Source organism: Neopsephotus bourkii, unplaced genomic scaffold (assembly GCF_033783945.1).
Source record: "Neopsephotus bourkii isolate Nb327-2 ecotype Australia unplaced genomic scaffold, CSIRO-AGI_Nbou_v1 NB_234, whole genome shotgun sequence".
Taxonomy (NCBI): domain Eukaryota; kingdom Metazoa; phylum Chordata; class Aves; order Psittaciformes; family Psittacidae; genus Neopsephotus; species Neopsephotus bourkii.
In genome coordinates this window covers 7,307,959-7,325,631 of record NW_026900744.1, presented here as the reverse complement: position 1 = coordinate 7,325,631, position 17,673 = coordinate 7,307,959, and the positions used below count along the sequence as shown (strand labels likewise).

Sequence of the window (17,673 nt, the reverse complement as noted above, 5' to 3'; positions counted from 1 at the left end):
GACAGCTGTATACATCTGCAACCTTTGCTCTAAAAGCAGTAAATGCTGCACAGTCAGTGAGAAACAAAATAGCTTCCTGCAGTTCTCTCCTTTGTACTAGGAATTCTGTTGCCCGAATGCTATTGATCCTGAAGGAATTCAGCTCAAATTCAGCTGAGACAAACCAGAGCCCCTCACCCCCCGCCCCCACCCCCCATTATTCTGTACACACTTCCCTTCCCGCTAGCTTGCAGTTCTGACAATGCAGGGAAAGAGGAGAAGAATGGCAGAGGGAAGCAGAACACAGATGTACGTTGCAGAATCTCTCCATATTCATTTGAGAAACAAAGCCAGTATTCAGAAAGACAAGGAAGATGCAATAGGACCATACCGAATCCATGCCTCTGAGCAGCAAGGGGCTCTCTAACAATGCATTTAAGCAACAGATAGAGATTTACCTTCAAAATGCAGGCCATGTTCTTTCTCTATCCTTCCTGCCACAGAACAGCAGGATTCTACTTTGTGAGCAGCAGTTCCAGTGTCAGGAAAAAGGCTGGTAGACCTGCAGAACTGCTAGAGCCTACATTCCTGTAGATCCAAATAAGGGTACCACGCATCCAGGATCCGTTAGTCATATTAGTCTTTTTATGCTCCGTTCGTTCCACCCATCAGCTCCTACCACTGGCTGGGAGCCAGCCCAGTACCTCCCCTCCGTCACATGACCGAGTTTGATTCATGGCTCCAGCATGTATTTTTGCAAGTGCCAGTACACTCTCACCCAATGCGATATATACAAATGGCAATCTATAGCATGTAGATGCTTTGCAACAGCTGGAAATCAAGCTGTACGTTTATAATTAGTCCCTGTGCAACTCTCTACACATTTGGGCTCTAAAAAGATCTTTACGCTGCTTGTTATGAGGCATCATTTTAGGTTCAGCACTTTTCATTGCATGAATGGCTTCCCTATGAGAGAGGATCGTTATCAGCAACAAACACAAGTATCCCACCAGAGGTGCCAGTGTTGTGCTGCATGTACCTTTTTGTGTAAAAGGCTGTCATACATCACAGGGAATGGAAAGTGTGGGTTGGTGTGGGCATTTTTTGTGTTGTGGGGTTTGTTATTACTTGGGTTTTGTGGGGTTTGAGGTTTCTTTCTTTTTAGGAGGCAGGTATTATTTTTATTTGTGCAAGTCTGATACAGGATCTGGGAACTATCTTTGGACTTCTCTATACTGTTGTGGGATTAACTGCAGATTAATACACACAGCTGTTGAAGAAATCTTTCATTTTGCATCATCTCATCGAATCCAAATCCTTCTCTTACATACTATGTACTGCATGAATATACACTATATATATACACACACAAATATGAAGGTTTTACTTCATGTTTGTCACTTCTCCTGCAATCTCTTTCTCCCCCTTTTTTGCTTTCCCAGTACTTCTCATTATTACATCTTGGAACCCTCTGCATTTTCTGCACTTGGCACCTTCCCTGTATTCCTTGTGTGCTACATTGCTCCACTCCTGCTGTTTTAACACACACCATCTCCCTCTCCCTTAATAAATTCCTTGTAGCGGATGTCTTCATCCTCTGCAGTGACTCATGGTACCTGTTTACATGCAGCCAATACACTACAGTTAATGTTACAAAACTGCTCACCACAGACCTCTTTAATATGTGGAATGCAGAAGGTGTTAGCAGTGAGCTGCACCTGTAATAGCCAATTCTTTTCCCTGTCTGGCAAGCCTCTATTATCCAGGTGCATTCTCTCAAGACAGTAAGTAGGTTGAAACTAAAGGAACTAGCTGTCCTCATTTCCATGCAGGGGCAAATCCTCCCCAAGAAAAAAACAGAAAGGGGCTGGGGAGACTTTCTCCAGGCCTCACTCCCTGGCTGCCTTACCATGCCCTTCCAAAGGAGATGCCAATTTGTCTTTGGCTTTTGCACCACTCCTCCAGAGCACCACCATTTTACACGGGTCTTGCAGGCTGCTCAGCACGTCTCACCACTGTAAATCCACCTCTTTGCTCAACTGAAATTTGCTCCAGCTGAAAACTGTAGTATTGTTGGGGAGACTAATAAAAAAAGTGTTGAAATTTCTAACTACAGGTTGTGTAACAAAAGGAAATATTTAAACAATGACTCAGTGGAAGAAGCGTGTGAGAAAGGAACCATTGGTCTTTTTCTGCTAGAAGCTACCACCAATCAGTGTTAACTCATTCTGGATTACATTTTGTGCCTCTCTAAAGAACAGTTATTCATAAGGAGTTATTCACCAAGTCTCTGGTCTTTAATAAGATACACTTTTTTTTCTGTTTCCAATTAAAAAAATAAAAAAAAATGAAAATTTATTTTCCTCTCTGGCAGTGAAGAATCCAGGTTTTCTGGGACTGAAACTATTCCTTCCCTCTGTGTAATGGGCTTAGGAAACGTTTCCATCTGATACAAATGAAAGATACTCCGTCCCCTTTCCAGCTCCCACCTTACTGACTCTGTAAAGGGCAAAAGGAACGAGACTTGGATATAAACTATCCTGAAAAGTTCAACCATTTCAACATGTCCAAAGCATTGAGGGATTTCCAGTGAATGATATTCCTTGAGGAAATACAGAGATATGGGTAGGTGTCTTAAGTATTTCTCTGACACTCTTTGATTCCAAACACCACATCAGACAAAGTACGTTGACCTTTTACTTTTAGACTTTCTGTAAATGGAAAGTAATCTTCAAGATATTTCATCATTACTTCACTCCAATAACAGCCACCCTGCCTTCCCTCCCGCCCTGTGACTCACCACAATCCAACCACCTCATATCCACCAGCCTGCTGGGATGTCACTAGGACACCTTTTTAATGGCATAACAAATGTAATTTCTTAGATTGTCCAACAGGCAGCTACAGCCCCTCTATAAAACTTAGAAATACAGTCAATACTGCAATACTAACAGTGCTCCAAGTGTCCACGAGTTTCTCACTGCGTGCAGAGGGTGCCATAGCTCCCACTGGCCATTCCCAGCCAGCAGGGACCCTTGCAGCAGCAGCAGCTAGCGTTTCAGAAAATGATGTGCTGGTGCTTGTAAGCACAAGCCATAGGAAACTCTGTGTTTGTTCTCTGTAAATGCAGGCAAAGCTTGAATTTTCTATTCCACAACTTAATGTAGAGAAAACCTAAATGCGTGCCTTTTAGAAAAAGAAGCACTTTTCTTTAAGGAAGGATATGAGATTCCACTTTATTTGCTCCTAAGGACGAGAACGGAAGGTGTGACTCCAGCTGAGATCACCATAAAAAGCAGCAGAATGCCCAGTCTTACACTTACCTATTTTCACCTCAGAGAAACTACATGGGAAAATGCACCCACCAAATGGAAAAAGCAAACAAACCCTGTCAACACATCTTTTCCATGAGCCTCATGAAGTGTTTTACTTGAACTTTAAACGCTCTTGAAATCAGCTTTAGGCCAAACGTAGCTCACACAAATTTCAGTCACACCTACAACTTTCTGTACAAAATTAACATGGTTGTTGTTGCCTGCTAGGGATGTCAGAGGGAGCATGAAACTTCCTTTCAAGTCTGAGTCATCATAACACTAAGATGTTACTGCTAGTTCTGGGGAAAACCACCTTGCATATTTGCCATCTTGTTCAAACCTTTCCAATACATTCCTATGGAGGAGCATAGGGAAAATATGGGGTTTTTGGGCAGCAACCCCTTGCAATTCTAGGTCTTAAAAGCTAATTCTGTCACAATGAATCAATCCTTTGTGAAGAAGGCTGATTAAACCTCCATTTGCAAAGGTTAATACAGGTACACAATACCAGCATTCAAGTAAGAGTTTCTCTGTACTGCCAACAGAGCAAGGTCCGCAGGGCCAGCCTGTGCCATAAGTACTGCCGGATTGGTTTGTTAGGTGAAGGGACATCATGTAGCTGATATCACCTCTCATAAGAACTTCAAAGCCAAACCCTCACAAACAGGTAACAGTTTTAAACATTAAGTTACTGTTAAAACCATTCTCTCTATTTTAAAAATGAATGCTTAGAGAAACTCTGAGAACTATCATCTTCTCACTAACTGTTGAAATCAGACAGTGGCTCGTCTAGTGAAAATGCACCTAAAAGGAGGAAACTATTTTAACACTTGTTTAACATCAACAAATTTGTATCAGACAGGCACGACAACACAGCATTTCTCCCCCTTCATGTGCAACCTGAGTCAGTGGTGGAGTAACAGATCTGCTCTATTGTTATCTCTTCCCAATCTTCAGTATCAATTTTTCCTTACCTCGGGTAACTTACCATTAGAGGTAAGCAATCTAAGTTAGTCAGCAGCCCAGTGGCATGACAGAGGTACAAGACAAGATGATAGAAAGAAAGCAGCATATGATTTGAACAGGAAATCTTATCAGGTTATCCAAATGTTAAATGTAATTTTTGTTTCAACCTTTTCATGAGCCTGACTTTTCAGGTAAGAAAAAAAGGGCCAAATTCAGAGATGAGCTCCTGCTTCACTTTGTCTGGAGTCCAGAAGCTGAGGAGAACACATGGGAGTTGATACAGCCCAAATCTTATATTTACTTTTCAGAAAATCCTTAGAGCTTCAAACAAGCATGCCAGATACACGTTAGTTAAAGAGCCCAACAGGAAGTATATTGCTCTACCCAGCTTCCTTCTCAGCTCAATGCATCAGTGCACATCATGCCACATTTGAAGAAAATAAAGGAGAGAGAAAAGCTTAGTTGTGAACTACTTCTCTACTTCTGCATGTTCTACTGGCAGGAGACAAGGGCTGCTCCGCACCATTAATGCTATTAGAAATTCAGCTCATCACCTCACTATTATTCAGTGTCATGGTAACAATTCAGCACAGCCACAGAGCCCTTCCAGACCTTTCATGTTCTTGAGTTCCCCCGGCCCCTTTCTAATACACACTTACAAACACACTCAAATCCTTGCCTCCCAACTCTCTTTCAATTAAACATGCTTTAAAAAGAAAAGAATACACAAGTTTGGGCCAGACCTGATAGTTCAGGAAAAAGATTTCCATTTATTCTCTGTCACAAGACAAATCTTTGAATAAGGTAAATGCTATTTAGTATCTATAGGATAATAAAGGATATAGGCTATTGTATATCTGTAGTATATAGCTTTTAGATAAAGCACACAACAAATGATTATGATTCAAAAGAAAATACACAACAATGTTTTTAAATGCATGAATATTCAAATATTAAAACTCAAAGGTCTGCAGAAGTTCCTGGAAGCAGAACACAGCAAACCCTACAAACCAGTAATCTTTTCAGAACGCTGTCATTTTATTTTTATTCCAACTCTAAGAACGTCAAGTTTCTGGTGTTGAAGTTGCTTATTAAATACACTAAACAATAGACTGCTCTTTTTATTATTAATGAAATAAGTGTATGTCATATCTCTTATTTGTAAGTTTGTTTTAACAGAACAAATTGAATTTAAAATGCTGCAAAAGAAGTGCTCGGAGAAGAGCACCGTCCATCTGCCCAAGCAGCTTTCCTCCAGTTAAAACAGCCTAAGCAACACTGAAGAGTGCTGTGTTTGCTTTGTACCACCAGCTGTTTTGCCTGAATAAAAACAGTAAGACAAAGAAATATATAACTAGGAAGTCTCCAGGAGAAGAAAACCCACCAGTAATGTTCTGAGGGTCATTCAAAAGCTAAACGATGTGTTTGAAAATGCACTGTCATTTAAAGGTAATGTTGCTGATTAGAAAATATGGCTGGCTGACAGGCATTGCTTGCGAGTTCTTCAGCCAAGGGCATATTTGGTTTTTCCACTATTCACTCTTTACATTTTTGCTCCCATTATCAATGCCTCACACTCCTGCTATTTTTATAACATCTAATTCTAACATCACAAAAACATTAACTTTATTTCACACTTGGAGACAGCTGTGTCAGTTTGCTCTCTAATGAGATTTTATCTTGGAGAATACAGGTGTTCACATAAAAGGAGCTTGGGAAAAGGAATCAGCAACAACTTCAATCACAGTATTGAAGGCTCTAAATTGGAACAGAAAATTTAAATCCAACATTTCAACTTAGAAGAATACTTTCTCCTGAACTGTAGGAGAGACTGTCCCCTGCCACACTTCCTCCAAAGACCCACTGCTATTATGGGCTAAGCTCTGTAGCTATCCAAGCTGCCTATCTTTTGGAAAAGGAAAAAAAATCAACACACAGAAAACCTGACCCCTATATCTCTTCCTGAGGCTTTATCTAATGTTTCTTTGCATTTGAAAGGAAAACCTTAAAGGCACAGCAGTAAAGACAGCTTTATTTAATAAAGGAATGAATTAATTTGGGGTTAGGAAGGGAAAGAAGTGCAGGAAGTTTTTGACCACTCTCATGTGAAATACCCAAAGGAGCTCAGCCCCAGTACTGTCAAATCTGAGCCACCTTCCTCAACAGCCTGCTACACATCATATCATTACAAAACTCTGAAGCAAAATGCCCTATCTTGGTCCTGACAAAAGAATTTCCCTCCAGGAAAAAATAAATAAATCTGCCTCCATTCTGGGAATTAAATGGGAAATTGAGAATCCTATTTTTGATTCAGAAGGCTGAGACTGTGGAAAACAGGAACCCATATCCACTTCACAAGCCAAAAAATAGGGGAAAGACAACTCCTGGCACTCACCTTGCCTATCTAGAGTCCCAGACACTATCCTTTTAAGGGGCACTGTGTAGACACTGTGATGACTGTCAGCATCTTCTGAGGGTTCTTGGAGGTCTTCCCTTGCTCTGGCTGGCAGCAACAAAGCTCTGAGCTGGGACAGCAGCAGCCACTGCTCAACAGTCTGCTCTGCCATAAACAGAAAGCCAGAGGAAGGTGCCATGCGCCACCAGGGAAAACAGATTCTGTGTCCCGCATCATCTGAGGAGATACAGGGATCAACACGGCAGACAGGATAGGAGTCCAGGACAGAGTTCTGAATATGGCTGGGGTCCAGAAAAATATGATCCTGAAGGCAGATTTGTCCAGAACTTTCTATTTCTAATTAAAACCAGCACAACAGAAAGCCAAAAGCAGTCAAAGGACTTTGTTCTAATCTCAGTATCAGGGTTTAGAATTCCTTGTAGTCACAGGCTTTCAACAGAACAGACAAATATAATCAGAAACAGGTCATATTTTGCAACGATTTATAAGCTGCACTATCTCTACTAAGGCTAGCAGCATGCACAGGATATAAACTAACACAAAGCATAACTTGTGGTCTTGTTTCACTGAGCATTATGAGTTGGCATTATTTTAGTGTGCTATGAATGGGTATGTAACATGATAACAATAATTTTAGGAATATATCCAAGACAAAAATCTGAAACACTATTTCGTTCAATTATGGCCTTGATATTTAGACATGCAATAAAAAAATGTGGTTTATATACCAGAAAACTAAGCAATGTTTTCTTCTTAACAAAGGTGAAATATAGAGAGATTTACAGAGGTAGAAAGTTACTAGTACCCACGTGCTTCTTAAACCTCATTCTGCTCTTGATTCCTGAGTTATAAAATGAATCGAACTATCATACTGAAATCCATTAAAATTCTTTCAATGAAATTCCCTTCTTGACATATTTAAAGTCTTACTTAGCCACAGCTTGAGAAACAGAAAAACTGAAAGCTGCTTTCAGGTCCTGAATCATGAGTTTTACTCCTCTGAATCTAAATAAACTAATACCCCGCTCCTGTATTAAATTCATAGTCTTCTTGAAGCCTTTAGAGGCACTAACCAGCTACTATGCTGTGCCCTAATGGCAACAGACTTTGCTCCACTGGATCTAAAGAGAAGAAAATATCTACCTTATTAAAGCTAAGCTACCTTGACCCATGCAAAGTGCCAACAGCAAAAACTTTGCTGTACTTTGAAGAATCCATATCAAAATATAAACATATGAAGGACTTTTTCCTGAGCTGGTCTTCCAAAACACTGATAGCTGTCATACGAGATTTTTAACAAAATATATCCCTTGTAATGCTTTTAATTAAACCACAATGCTACAAGTTTATAGCTGACGAGTTTGCCTCTGAGTTTTCTGCACTGCTGTGCAATACTGAACTAGAAGAAAAAAAGCTGTAGTTATAAGGGCCTTTAGGGTCCTTAATGAGTTGACAACCTCTTGGGTATTGCCTCATTGGAACAACCAGAGACCCTTACTTTAAGGATTTAAGGTTCCAAACCCAAGAATTGCATCTCACACAAATTATATTATTCAGAAACATGCAATTAAATATTTAGAATTGAACAGGAGAATAAAGAAACACAGGAATTCAGCCTGGGAATACAGCTCTCTGAATTTTTAAATGAGATGATCACACAATTCTTTCCCCAAAGGAAGTTTCAGGTTGTGGGTTTGGGGTTTTTACCTTTCTTTTTTATTATTTTATTTTTATTTGTCTTTCCATTTCTAGTTCAAAAGGTGGAACTTATAAAAGATGAGAGTGAATCAGCATTACATGAATACACTGTTTCCTACAGGATCACTGCTTCACTTACTGGAAAAAAATTATATAGCAAATGAGAAATGGTTTTAAGGAAAAACTGCAGAAGTAGTCTGATTTAAATTATTGAAAGACAGCAGCTGTGAAGAGGTAAATTCTGAACTTGTCTCCAACATAAAACCTCTGCAGTGTTCTCTGAATTAATAACTAGGCACTAGTATTACTTTCCCTCATTTTCTAGGCTCCCAAATTGAAACTATAAGGGCTTATTCACCGATCCTTTTGGTACTTGCAGCTGCAGTTGAAGGCAATAGGAGTTATATATTGAGCACATTAATTGATACATAATGCCAAGTACTCTGAAAAATGAGATCTTAGGCACCTATAATGGACAGCAGCATTAATGGACACTAACCATTTTTTTTCCTGTGACTCTCTCCTATGAAATAGTAATAATTTTTAATGTGGATTTGTCATATTACAGTGAATAGCATAAGAGCATCCATTAGGAAATTGGGCATCCTGTGTTCAGGAAATGCTTTCACTGTCATGAAGCAACTTGTGGCATAGGGCCACACTTGGGCAAGGAGGAGCAAACGGAATATTAAATATCTGCTCTTCACTTGCCATCTGGCCAATCTCTGCACATAACCAAGTCAGGAGCATTAGAACAAAACCCAATCATGTTATTTAGAGCTCTGCATAATGTTTAGGAGATAATTTAACCAAATTAAGACTGCAGAGGTAATCAGCTTGGCATTTAACTTCTGAGAGCCAAGGTTTGTTATTTAATATAATTTTTCTTTTACTATCCCAGAAACCAGAGGCATAAATTCCATCTCCTACCATTACAGTGACACTCAACAGGGTTACCAGTAAAGCTGTCTAACCCCCAGGACCATCCAAGACACCATTCCTCAAAATCCAGCAATTCACACAAAAGCAGCCACTTTGAGACCTAGAGGACAACCTTTCCCTAATAGGTGTGAGCAGTAGAGAGAGGCAAGATCCTGTCCCATGACAAACCCTAATCTAGCCAATACTGACTGTTGAATCTACCAACTCTGCCAGTTAACAGAATACAACTTAAGTCATCACTATCAATGAACCCTTTCTCAACTAAAAGCTACACAGAATGTATGTCATGGTTATGCTAAATTTGAGCAGGGGAAAACCAAACCAACCAACCAACCAAACAAAAACCAAGTTTATTTTAGGAGTTCAAATAACTTTAGAAACAAGAAGTCTCGAAGTCTATTTAATGGTCCCTGGACAATTAGAAATGTGGCATGTTTGTTAACTTTGACAGTTTATGACCTCTGTTGATCCTGATGTTTCAGTAAAAGTCATTTTAAAGTTTCCAGAAAAGCTTTAAGTCTTCTGCTAGGTTTCCCCAGCCTGAAAGTGGACAATGCCTACATCCATTACAGAGATCAAACACAAAGATTTGGTGGTCTGACTATTTTTAAAAAGTCAGGTTTTTGAGGAATTTAATCCTGCCGTACATCACTCTAAGCCAGTGAGGGTCTTCACTGACTCAGTGGCCTTCCGTGTAAGATACCAGGTTTTGCAAAGATAATTCAACTTGCGAAGTTTTCATTGACAGCAAGTTGCATATCTCCAGGAGAAATTTGCCATGTTTTGAGTCACGCCATCATTTACAAACCTTTGTATCTACCATTCCTCCCTCACTGCAATATAAAGACCTCTGTAACAATATTCTCAGCAGTTTCAGTACGTATTTATTACTATTACAGTATAGTCACAGCCCACATCCCAGTAGCATAGGAATCAGAACCTAGAGCCAAAGGCATTTGAGAACATCTAAGTGAAATATGTTTATAATGCAGATTTTTAACGTACAAGATAAGTAAAGAGACTTCCCTGCCCCTATGTTTTCAGGATGATTACCAGCCTATCATCTTTCTATGTCTTTTCTTATTATTGATAGCATGGCTATTAATGTTTGAAAATCACATAACACCCTGATTTTCTTGCAACGAAAGTGCAAATAGAATTGTATGTGAACACCAAGGAGGGAATAAAATAAGTATAAAGAGACATATTTTAAATAGAAAACATTTTAGAAAGAAAAAGCTTTTTTAGTCATCCTCAGGTGGGTAATGTTCCTCATTTCATTTCCCCCCAGGGATTTATTACTGTAATTAGTGTTAATCTCAATAAAACTACAGTATTTTTGTTAATTCAGCAGGAAGTATCAACGTTAAAAATAGCTTGCAATTTATCATGCACACCATAATACAGTTTTATAACATTTTTTATTATTTTGAAAGCCTTCCAAGATTTTCCTTATCAAGATGTGACAGAAGTCTTTCCATAGCTCAGTTGTCTCTCTAAAAGGCTGCAGTACCTGACAAAGAAAGTGCTTTATAGTTGGAGATAAACTTACTGCGTTTTCCATTGTAATAAAATTTACAACAGCATTTGGATAAACTGGTTTCATCAGGTCTGAAAACGAAATACATTCTAGGAGCTCAGATTGACTTCATGCCCATTCAGGCATTCTGTATAGCAGTCATGGAACCAAGAAGCTGTCAGAACAAGGTAAATTTAATTGAACCGGTCCTTAAAAGCCTCAGATTTTGGAATCGACATGCAAGCAGGATGGCTACTGACACCAGGGAGTGTCAGAGTACATGGATGGTCTAGATTTTTTTCTGTGAGACTGAATGGAACACTTAGCAAAGTTCCTCTATTTTATTCATCCAAAATGCAGTTGTCTTTTGCCATTAAAGACTCCTAAAGTAAAGGTGCATAATTTTGGAGCTGGGGTAGAGAGAGGTTTAATTATATTGGACTAATCCTCTCCTTCAATTCCCTTAGTGAAGTATCATTCTAGAAATGGATGCACAGGAGAAATGGCCAGTTCCACTGGAATTAACCCAGGATCGTATTTATGTCCTTCTTGGTATAAATCACAATCCTGAGAGAGTTTTCATTAAAAGAAAGGTATAAACTTGTTAAGTGAGGTCATTAACAACTGAAGAGCAACTGGTTCTGAAGTGCCAGGAAGGACAGCTTTTTAAATCATAGCTCTGTCATACCCTTTGTATTCTTGGACAATTTACTTTGCAAGTTAACATTTATCTACCGCCTCCTGATAAGAATAAAGAGAATTGCTACAGTCCTGTAAAAATCTTAATCCAATACAACAACAACCAGTAAAGGTTTTCCCTTTTGGAAAAATCATGAAGGACATCACGTTTTGCAGTCATGCTCCTTCTGTGAACCACATGGCTGCTGTTATCTAAGGGCTGTAACAATAAAGTTTCAGTCAGGGCTAAAGGTCTTGGGATAATATGGAAGGGGAGTGGGGTGTGGAATTCAGTTAAATCATAGTCAGACAGGAAGTTATCCCTATTGAATTTTGGGAGGATTTCCTTCTTTCTTTCCCCTGGTTACTATTTTTAGAATCCACAAAGTGAAGCATCAAAAATTCCTCTGAGGGACAGCAGCTCTGTATTGAAGGCATGAAGCCACTGACTTTCAGTTAAATAGACTGGCATTAGGACTCTGTAAAAAGCTGACAGATTTGTGCTTAATTCTGTTTTCAGAAACAGAAATTAAAACTGTTTTTTCTACAGTGAAATTCTTGCCTTTTAACATAACAACCCAAGCATAAGCCCTGCTTAAGTGAGAGCAGACTGGTGAATTTTCAAAGTAGTATCTTAAACCCATTGGAGATTTCATTGACATTTACATTTCCACAGTGCCCAGTTTATTTCTATCTGGGTTTCAGAAGGCACCCATTATTTGCACTGCTTGAAGCTTTTGTTATGCACAGTCAAAACAAATACTGTTATCCAAAGTAAGATCACTAGAGGGGCAGGAGAATTTAGCTTTGAATATACTTCTGATAGTCGCTCTGCTTTATATAAAGTTGCTCTGCTTTGAATATACTGCTGATAGTCGCCAAGGCTTTTGGAGCTTTAAAATGCTATTCTGTTTCTCCTCAAGAATAGCTGCAGAGAAAGATCTGGGATTCTCCCCCCACACCTGCTCTCCATCCATACTTCCCTCTTTCCAAACCAGCTCAAAGTAGTAGCAAGGACGACTGACCATAGCTAAGTTAGAATAGCATTAGAGGTTGCCCCTGTAGTATCATAATAATGTATTCAGATAAGTGCTAGAAAATAGTAAATACAGCAAGGAGAGATGGCTTGCCAGAGGAAATTATCTCAGCTGGAAAGCAAGAAACAAACACCAAACACAAACACTTCTGCTTTACTGTTTGCATGCTACAGTTCACAAAAAATGGTGAAGAAACTTTCAAGAGGCAAAACAAAACTAGATCAGATCTCAAAGTCTGAGAGGAAGAACCTGAGAGAGAGAGAAAAAACAGAGACAAGGTTGTTAACACCCAGACCTCACCATCACACAGATGGGAATTTAAAGCTTTGAACCTTTTCTGCATCCATTTATTTTTTATTTCCAGGAGACATTTGTTGAAGTGTTTGGCCCACATTTGCAGTTTGCTTCTAAAACCTGTACTAGCACTGCTAGAGCAGATTTCTACCATAAGTCAAAATTCTTTCACCATCTTCTACACCGAGCCTGTGTTGTTACCCGTTACATGTAACTGACTATTCAAGACATGGCTGAAAAACAGTACTGACTGAGGTGCAAACTCATTACCTGCATGACACCATGAAGCAGTTCAAGCGATGTTGGCAACTACTTTCACAAGCATCAGAGTATATTTTGAGTAAGGGCCAGTAGTTTTACTAAGTGTGTAGTTGGCAGGGTTGGTTACCACAAAAAGCTCTTAATTATATTATCATCAGCAGATCCACTTGTCTTCAGCAGCAAATACCCCCTAATAAGAGATTATTCTTCTTTGACCTTAGTGTACTCTAGTTTCCATGCAATATTCTTCTTTGGTATTTCCTTGATTCCCAGAGATAAGCAGGACTCTTGTTTCCTGGATGTGGTACTACAATTAGTTATAAATAGAACCATTAAAGAAAGATAGAGGCATTTTTTAAAGCAAAAAAAAACACCTGGAAATACACTGCTCATCCAAACCAGCTCTACTTGTCATTACAGCAAGAACTAGAGATAAACAGCAAAAGTGGAGAAGTGCATCGCTCACCCTCTTCCTCTGCAACATCAAGCTGGCTGTAGCCTGCTCTTGGATGCAGGTGCATCTGGAGCTGGGATAATGGGTGCACATCTGCCAGCATTCCCAGAGAGCAGAACTGTTCTCTCTGCTCTTGCAGATACCTTCACAATAGAAGACATCTTAAATATATTTCTTAATATATATCTTAAATATACTTCTAGGACAGGGAAGACTCCTGAACTTAGGCAATGCCACCAATAAAAGCAGCAATGGCTGCTGTCTGTCAGCTGTTTGGGTAGCAATTGTGCTGTATTGTGCTGTTTGATAGCGTCAGCACTGAAACATGGACCTCTGCTGCTACACAGTGTTTGGTGGGGGGAAACAACAGCACAGGGAAATCAGTGATGGTGCAAACTCTTCTGTTTTCAAAAAGACTCAGAAAGCAATTGCTCCCATATGCATGACAAAATCAAAGTAAGAATTGGGAAGGGGGTTAATTGAGGTATCGATTTACTGGTATGGATTAGAGTCCTGTTCTAGGACTGTGGATACAAAAGAAGTGCTGGCAAAACCCTTAGAGGTTAACGTAAAGAACACAGAAGGGAAGAAAGGAAAGATAAAAGAAAGAGAAGCATGATGTACCAAGTTTGAACATTTGAATAGGAGAGCAGGAAGACCTATGCAAAGCCAAAAGAACAAAAACCCCTGATTTTTTTATCTAGAAGTATTTACTGTACATAGCTCTCCAGTCACAGAGCAGACTAGCAACTTCAATGATGAACCAACTTCATTACAGGTTTTTATAGGGGCAATCAAACTGTGGCTGTGTTACAGCTTGAAGTAATCTAAACTCTTTCCTTTTCAAATTTATTTTCAGCAAGATCAGCTCCAAGAGCTGGGACCTGATTGCATGAGTGTTACTGCTAGTGAAGAAAAATGTGTGTGTGCATGTGCAAAGGGAAGGTGAGAACACAGAGTAAATGCTGTGAGGACAGCACAGTGACTGTTTATGTTTTCTTAAAGTTCCAAAAATCCTCAGAATGGCCACAGAAGTTTTTAACCAAGAAATAAGCAAAGCTCAAAGCTCACATCCCAAGTAAAGACCATGAATAGAGCAGAGAATTTACCGAATTCAACAAACCACAGAACAAAAATGCAGAGGGGGAAAAATGGATAGAAAATACAATGTAGAATAAGAGGGAAACCTTAATGCAGGGTAGCACTTGTAAGAATTCTGGAGACCACTGTGATAATGGACAGTGTTCCAAGTACAGGGTCAACTGAACTACAGGTGGTAAGGGAACTAAGGGAGTCATATAAAGGAATTACACAATAATTTAGCAGATTACATTCTGTGTGCAAGAGAAGATCACACAATACAAGACAGCAAAATATATTTAATGCTCAGATTAGGACCAAGACATAACCTCAGCAGACGGTAAGAAAACAGAATGCAAAACAGACAGGAAGGCATCAGGCAATATGATATAATAGCTACAAAGATTTTCCCAGCATCATGCAAGAGAGAGCAAAGTCATCCAACCAGGAAAAATACTGACACAATTGGTAAATCACTGGGACAGTGTAAATTAAAGAAAAAATAACATTGGCCTAAATGTCAGTTATTCTCAGTTCTAGCTAGCTGTTACCAGCCAACATTGCTGGATAATGTTAGAGCCTTTTTGTCCACTTTCAAAAATAAGCAGAAGACATTTTCCTATTAAGGTTATAATGGTATCACAACAACATGACCAAGATGATGATCTGCCTCAGGAGACTCAGCATCATGCAAAATAAAATGTTCATGTATGGTTTTAAGAGAACAAGAGAGAAACTCTAACACAGTTACAAAAGAAACACACAGCTGGAATGCCATCTACCAATCTGAAATGAGCTAAGAAAAAAAAAAATCTACAATAAAAGTAAAACGGCATTATAACAGCTTTTTGATCTGTATGAAATACTTGGGGCATAATTCAGGGACTCCTGACCAGAGGCTTAACAGGCTGCTATGGCTATGAGGTACAACACAGTACATGGCAGATACACTAAACAAAGCTCTGAAAGCTTGACCTCTGCATTTACACAACACTGCAACCAATGTTGTTCCACAAACAGCCAGAGAACTATGGGAGAAAAGATGCTATAAATCTTTAGTCTTCTTAAATGAAAAATATCCTGAAATTTGAAATACAGATGAGAATCACAGAAATATTACTAGGTGCATGTTATGACAAGCTAGAAGGGTTTCTTTCTTCAGGCTGGATTAGCAAATTTCATATCAGCTATTCCTATAAGGACATTGAAATCCAGAAGTAGAGCAGGATCCAAAACAGTTGAGCTTATTAGATAACCTACAGCATAATTAGCCACCAGTGTGGGTACATACATATGTGTTCTGTGGGTGTATGTATATAAAAACCTCATATTATTAGCTGCTTTTCTGTGACTGAATATGCTTCAATTTCTTCACATTAACCTTCAAAATTATTTTATATTTGTCTCACTGATTTTAATGGCATAGTTACCTGATGAAGAACTTAAATAGTGAACATGTAAATTTATGTTGGGAAGTATGAGAGAAGACACCTTCCTGAAAGTATAATAACCAGACTTTGTGGTCATTCAACACTGTAGCAATAACAGAGCAAAAGAATCTGGAATTAATGACCTCCAAAGCAAAGTGTTCTAACCCAAATGCCTACAGCTGTGGTCTTCCTCCTGTGAATTAAAATGTGAACCACTGTCAGGGAAAAAAAAAAGTAGCACATTTTGGTTAAGATTTCAGCAAAGGGCAATGAAAAAAAATAACACTGGAGAATAAACTTGTTAGCATCAAGCCCTCCAATTCCCCCTAAAGACTTTTGCTTAGGAGCATGCATACTGTAGTATTCAGAGCATGTGCACTTTTAAAGTGACAAATTCAAGAGGTATCCAAGCACATACACTGACCTCCCTTGCCCTTCATGGTACCTGCCTGGGTAAAACAGCTCGCTGCAGTTCTTAAATACCATTCAGAACTATAACAGTGCAATTCATAACTTGTATTGACCAAAGATGCTCAGGTGAGAAGACTGAATTACTTCTGAGTCAGAGCTTTCTAACTTGTCCTTTGTAATCTTGCTGCTCTCCTTTCTTTGCTATTACCCTCAAGTGCAGCATTCTGTAGCACAGATGCTGTGAACTCAGCCTGATTTATCCAAACGTGATGTATTTTTATACTTTCAAATAGTTCCACAGATCTAGAGAACGATATTAATTAAATCAGACTTTACATTTGTATTCCTATACGACCTGTGACCCTACCGATTTCTTTTTAACAAAACCCAAAACAACAAACAAACAAACAAAACAAAAAAAAAAACCTAAAAAACAGAACAAAATTATAAGCATTTGATGGTATGGACCAGGTTATGCTATACAGCTGGAAGATCATAAAGCAGAAAGTGTGGGACACAATGAGGTGGGCAGGATCACCAAGGCCTGTCTTGTCTTACTTTGAAATTGATTTTAAGGTCCTTTCCAACCCTAACTATTCTATGATTCTATGAAATCAGTCTCAAGAGGAAAAGGAATAAAGGAAAAATAGATCACATGCATCCAAGAGTAAATACCAGTAGCACATTGAACATGGACCAAGAGCCAATTTCATTCCATTATTTCTTGTTGGAATGAAATAATGGAATGGGCTTGTCTATCTAAATTCCCCGCTTCTGTTAACATCTGGAAACAGTTGGTGTTGTCGAATAAAGTATTCACAGTCATTAGGAGATAAGCTACATTAAAAAAATGGACATGCTCAAGTAAGCCTTCAATGGTCAGTCATGCTTCAGACTGGATCCTTCAGTTTCTGAAGGATGACAGCCTTCTCCACAGAGTCAGTTGGATACAAAGCATGACAATACTGTTGCCTGCGACTAAGCAAACATGACATAAAATGAGTAGGAAGGAGGTACCACCCCGCCTTTGTATTACTCCAGTCTGGCTGCTCACGCTAAGAGGCCTTCCGTATTGTCTCCACATGTTTTCCATTTAATTTTCAAAATTCCCTTAAGTTGATCTATCATGTCATTTGGACTTGGTACCTGCCATCACTCACAGTGGTGTGGCATCAATTCCTGACATACATACAG

General features: G+C 39.1%; 3 protein-coding genes across 3 annotated transcripts in view; all 3 read right to left on the bottom strand.

Annotated features, from left to right (window-relative positions):
- ST6GALNAC3 (ST6 N-acetylgalactosaminide alpha-2,6-sialyltransferase 3) overlaps positions 1-753 on the bottom strand; it is a 225,929-nt gene extending 225,176 nt beyond the window's left edge. The window contains exon 1 of the mRNA XM_061345111.1: positions 438-753. Coding sequence (XP_061201095.1) covers positions 438-455 — 18 coding nt within the window. The 5' untranslated portion in view covers positions 456-753. The remainder of the gene's footprint in view (positions 1-437) is intronic.
- Positions 1-17,673, bottom strand: part of CUNH1orf210 (chromosome unknown C1orf210 homolog) — a 332,402-nt gene that overhangs the window by 237,849 nt on the left and 76,880 nt on the right. The gene's annotated exons all lie outside the window — the stretch shown is intronic.
- The window catches only part of EBNA1BP2 (EBNA1 binding protein 2), a 491,427-nt gene that overhangs the window by 438,100 nt on the left and 35,654 nt on the right, over positions 1-17,673 (bottom strand). The window lies entirely within an intron of this gene.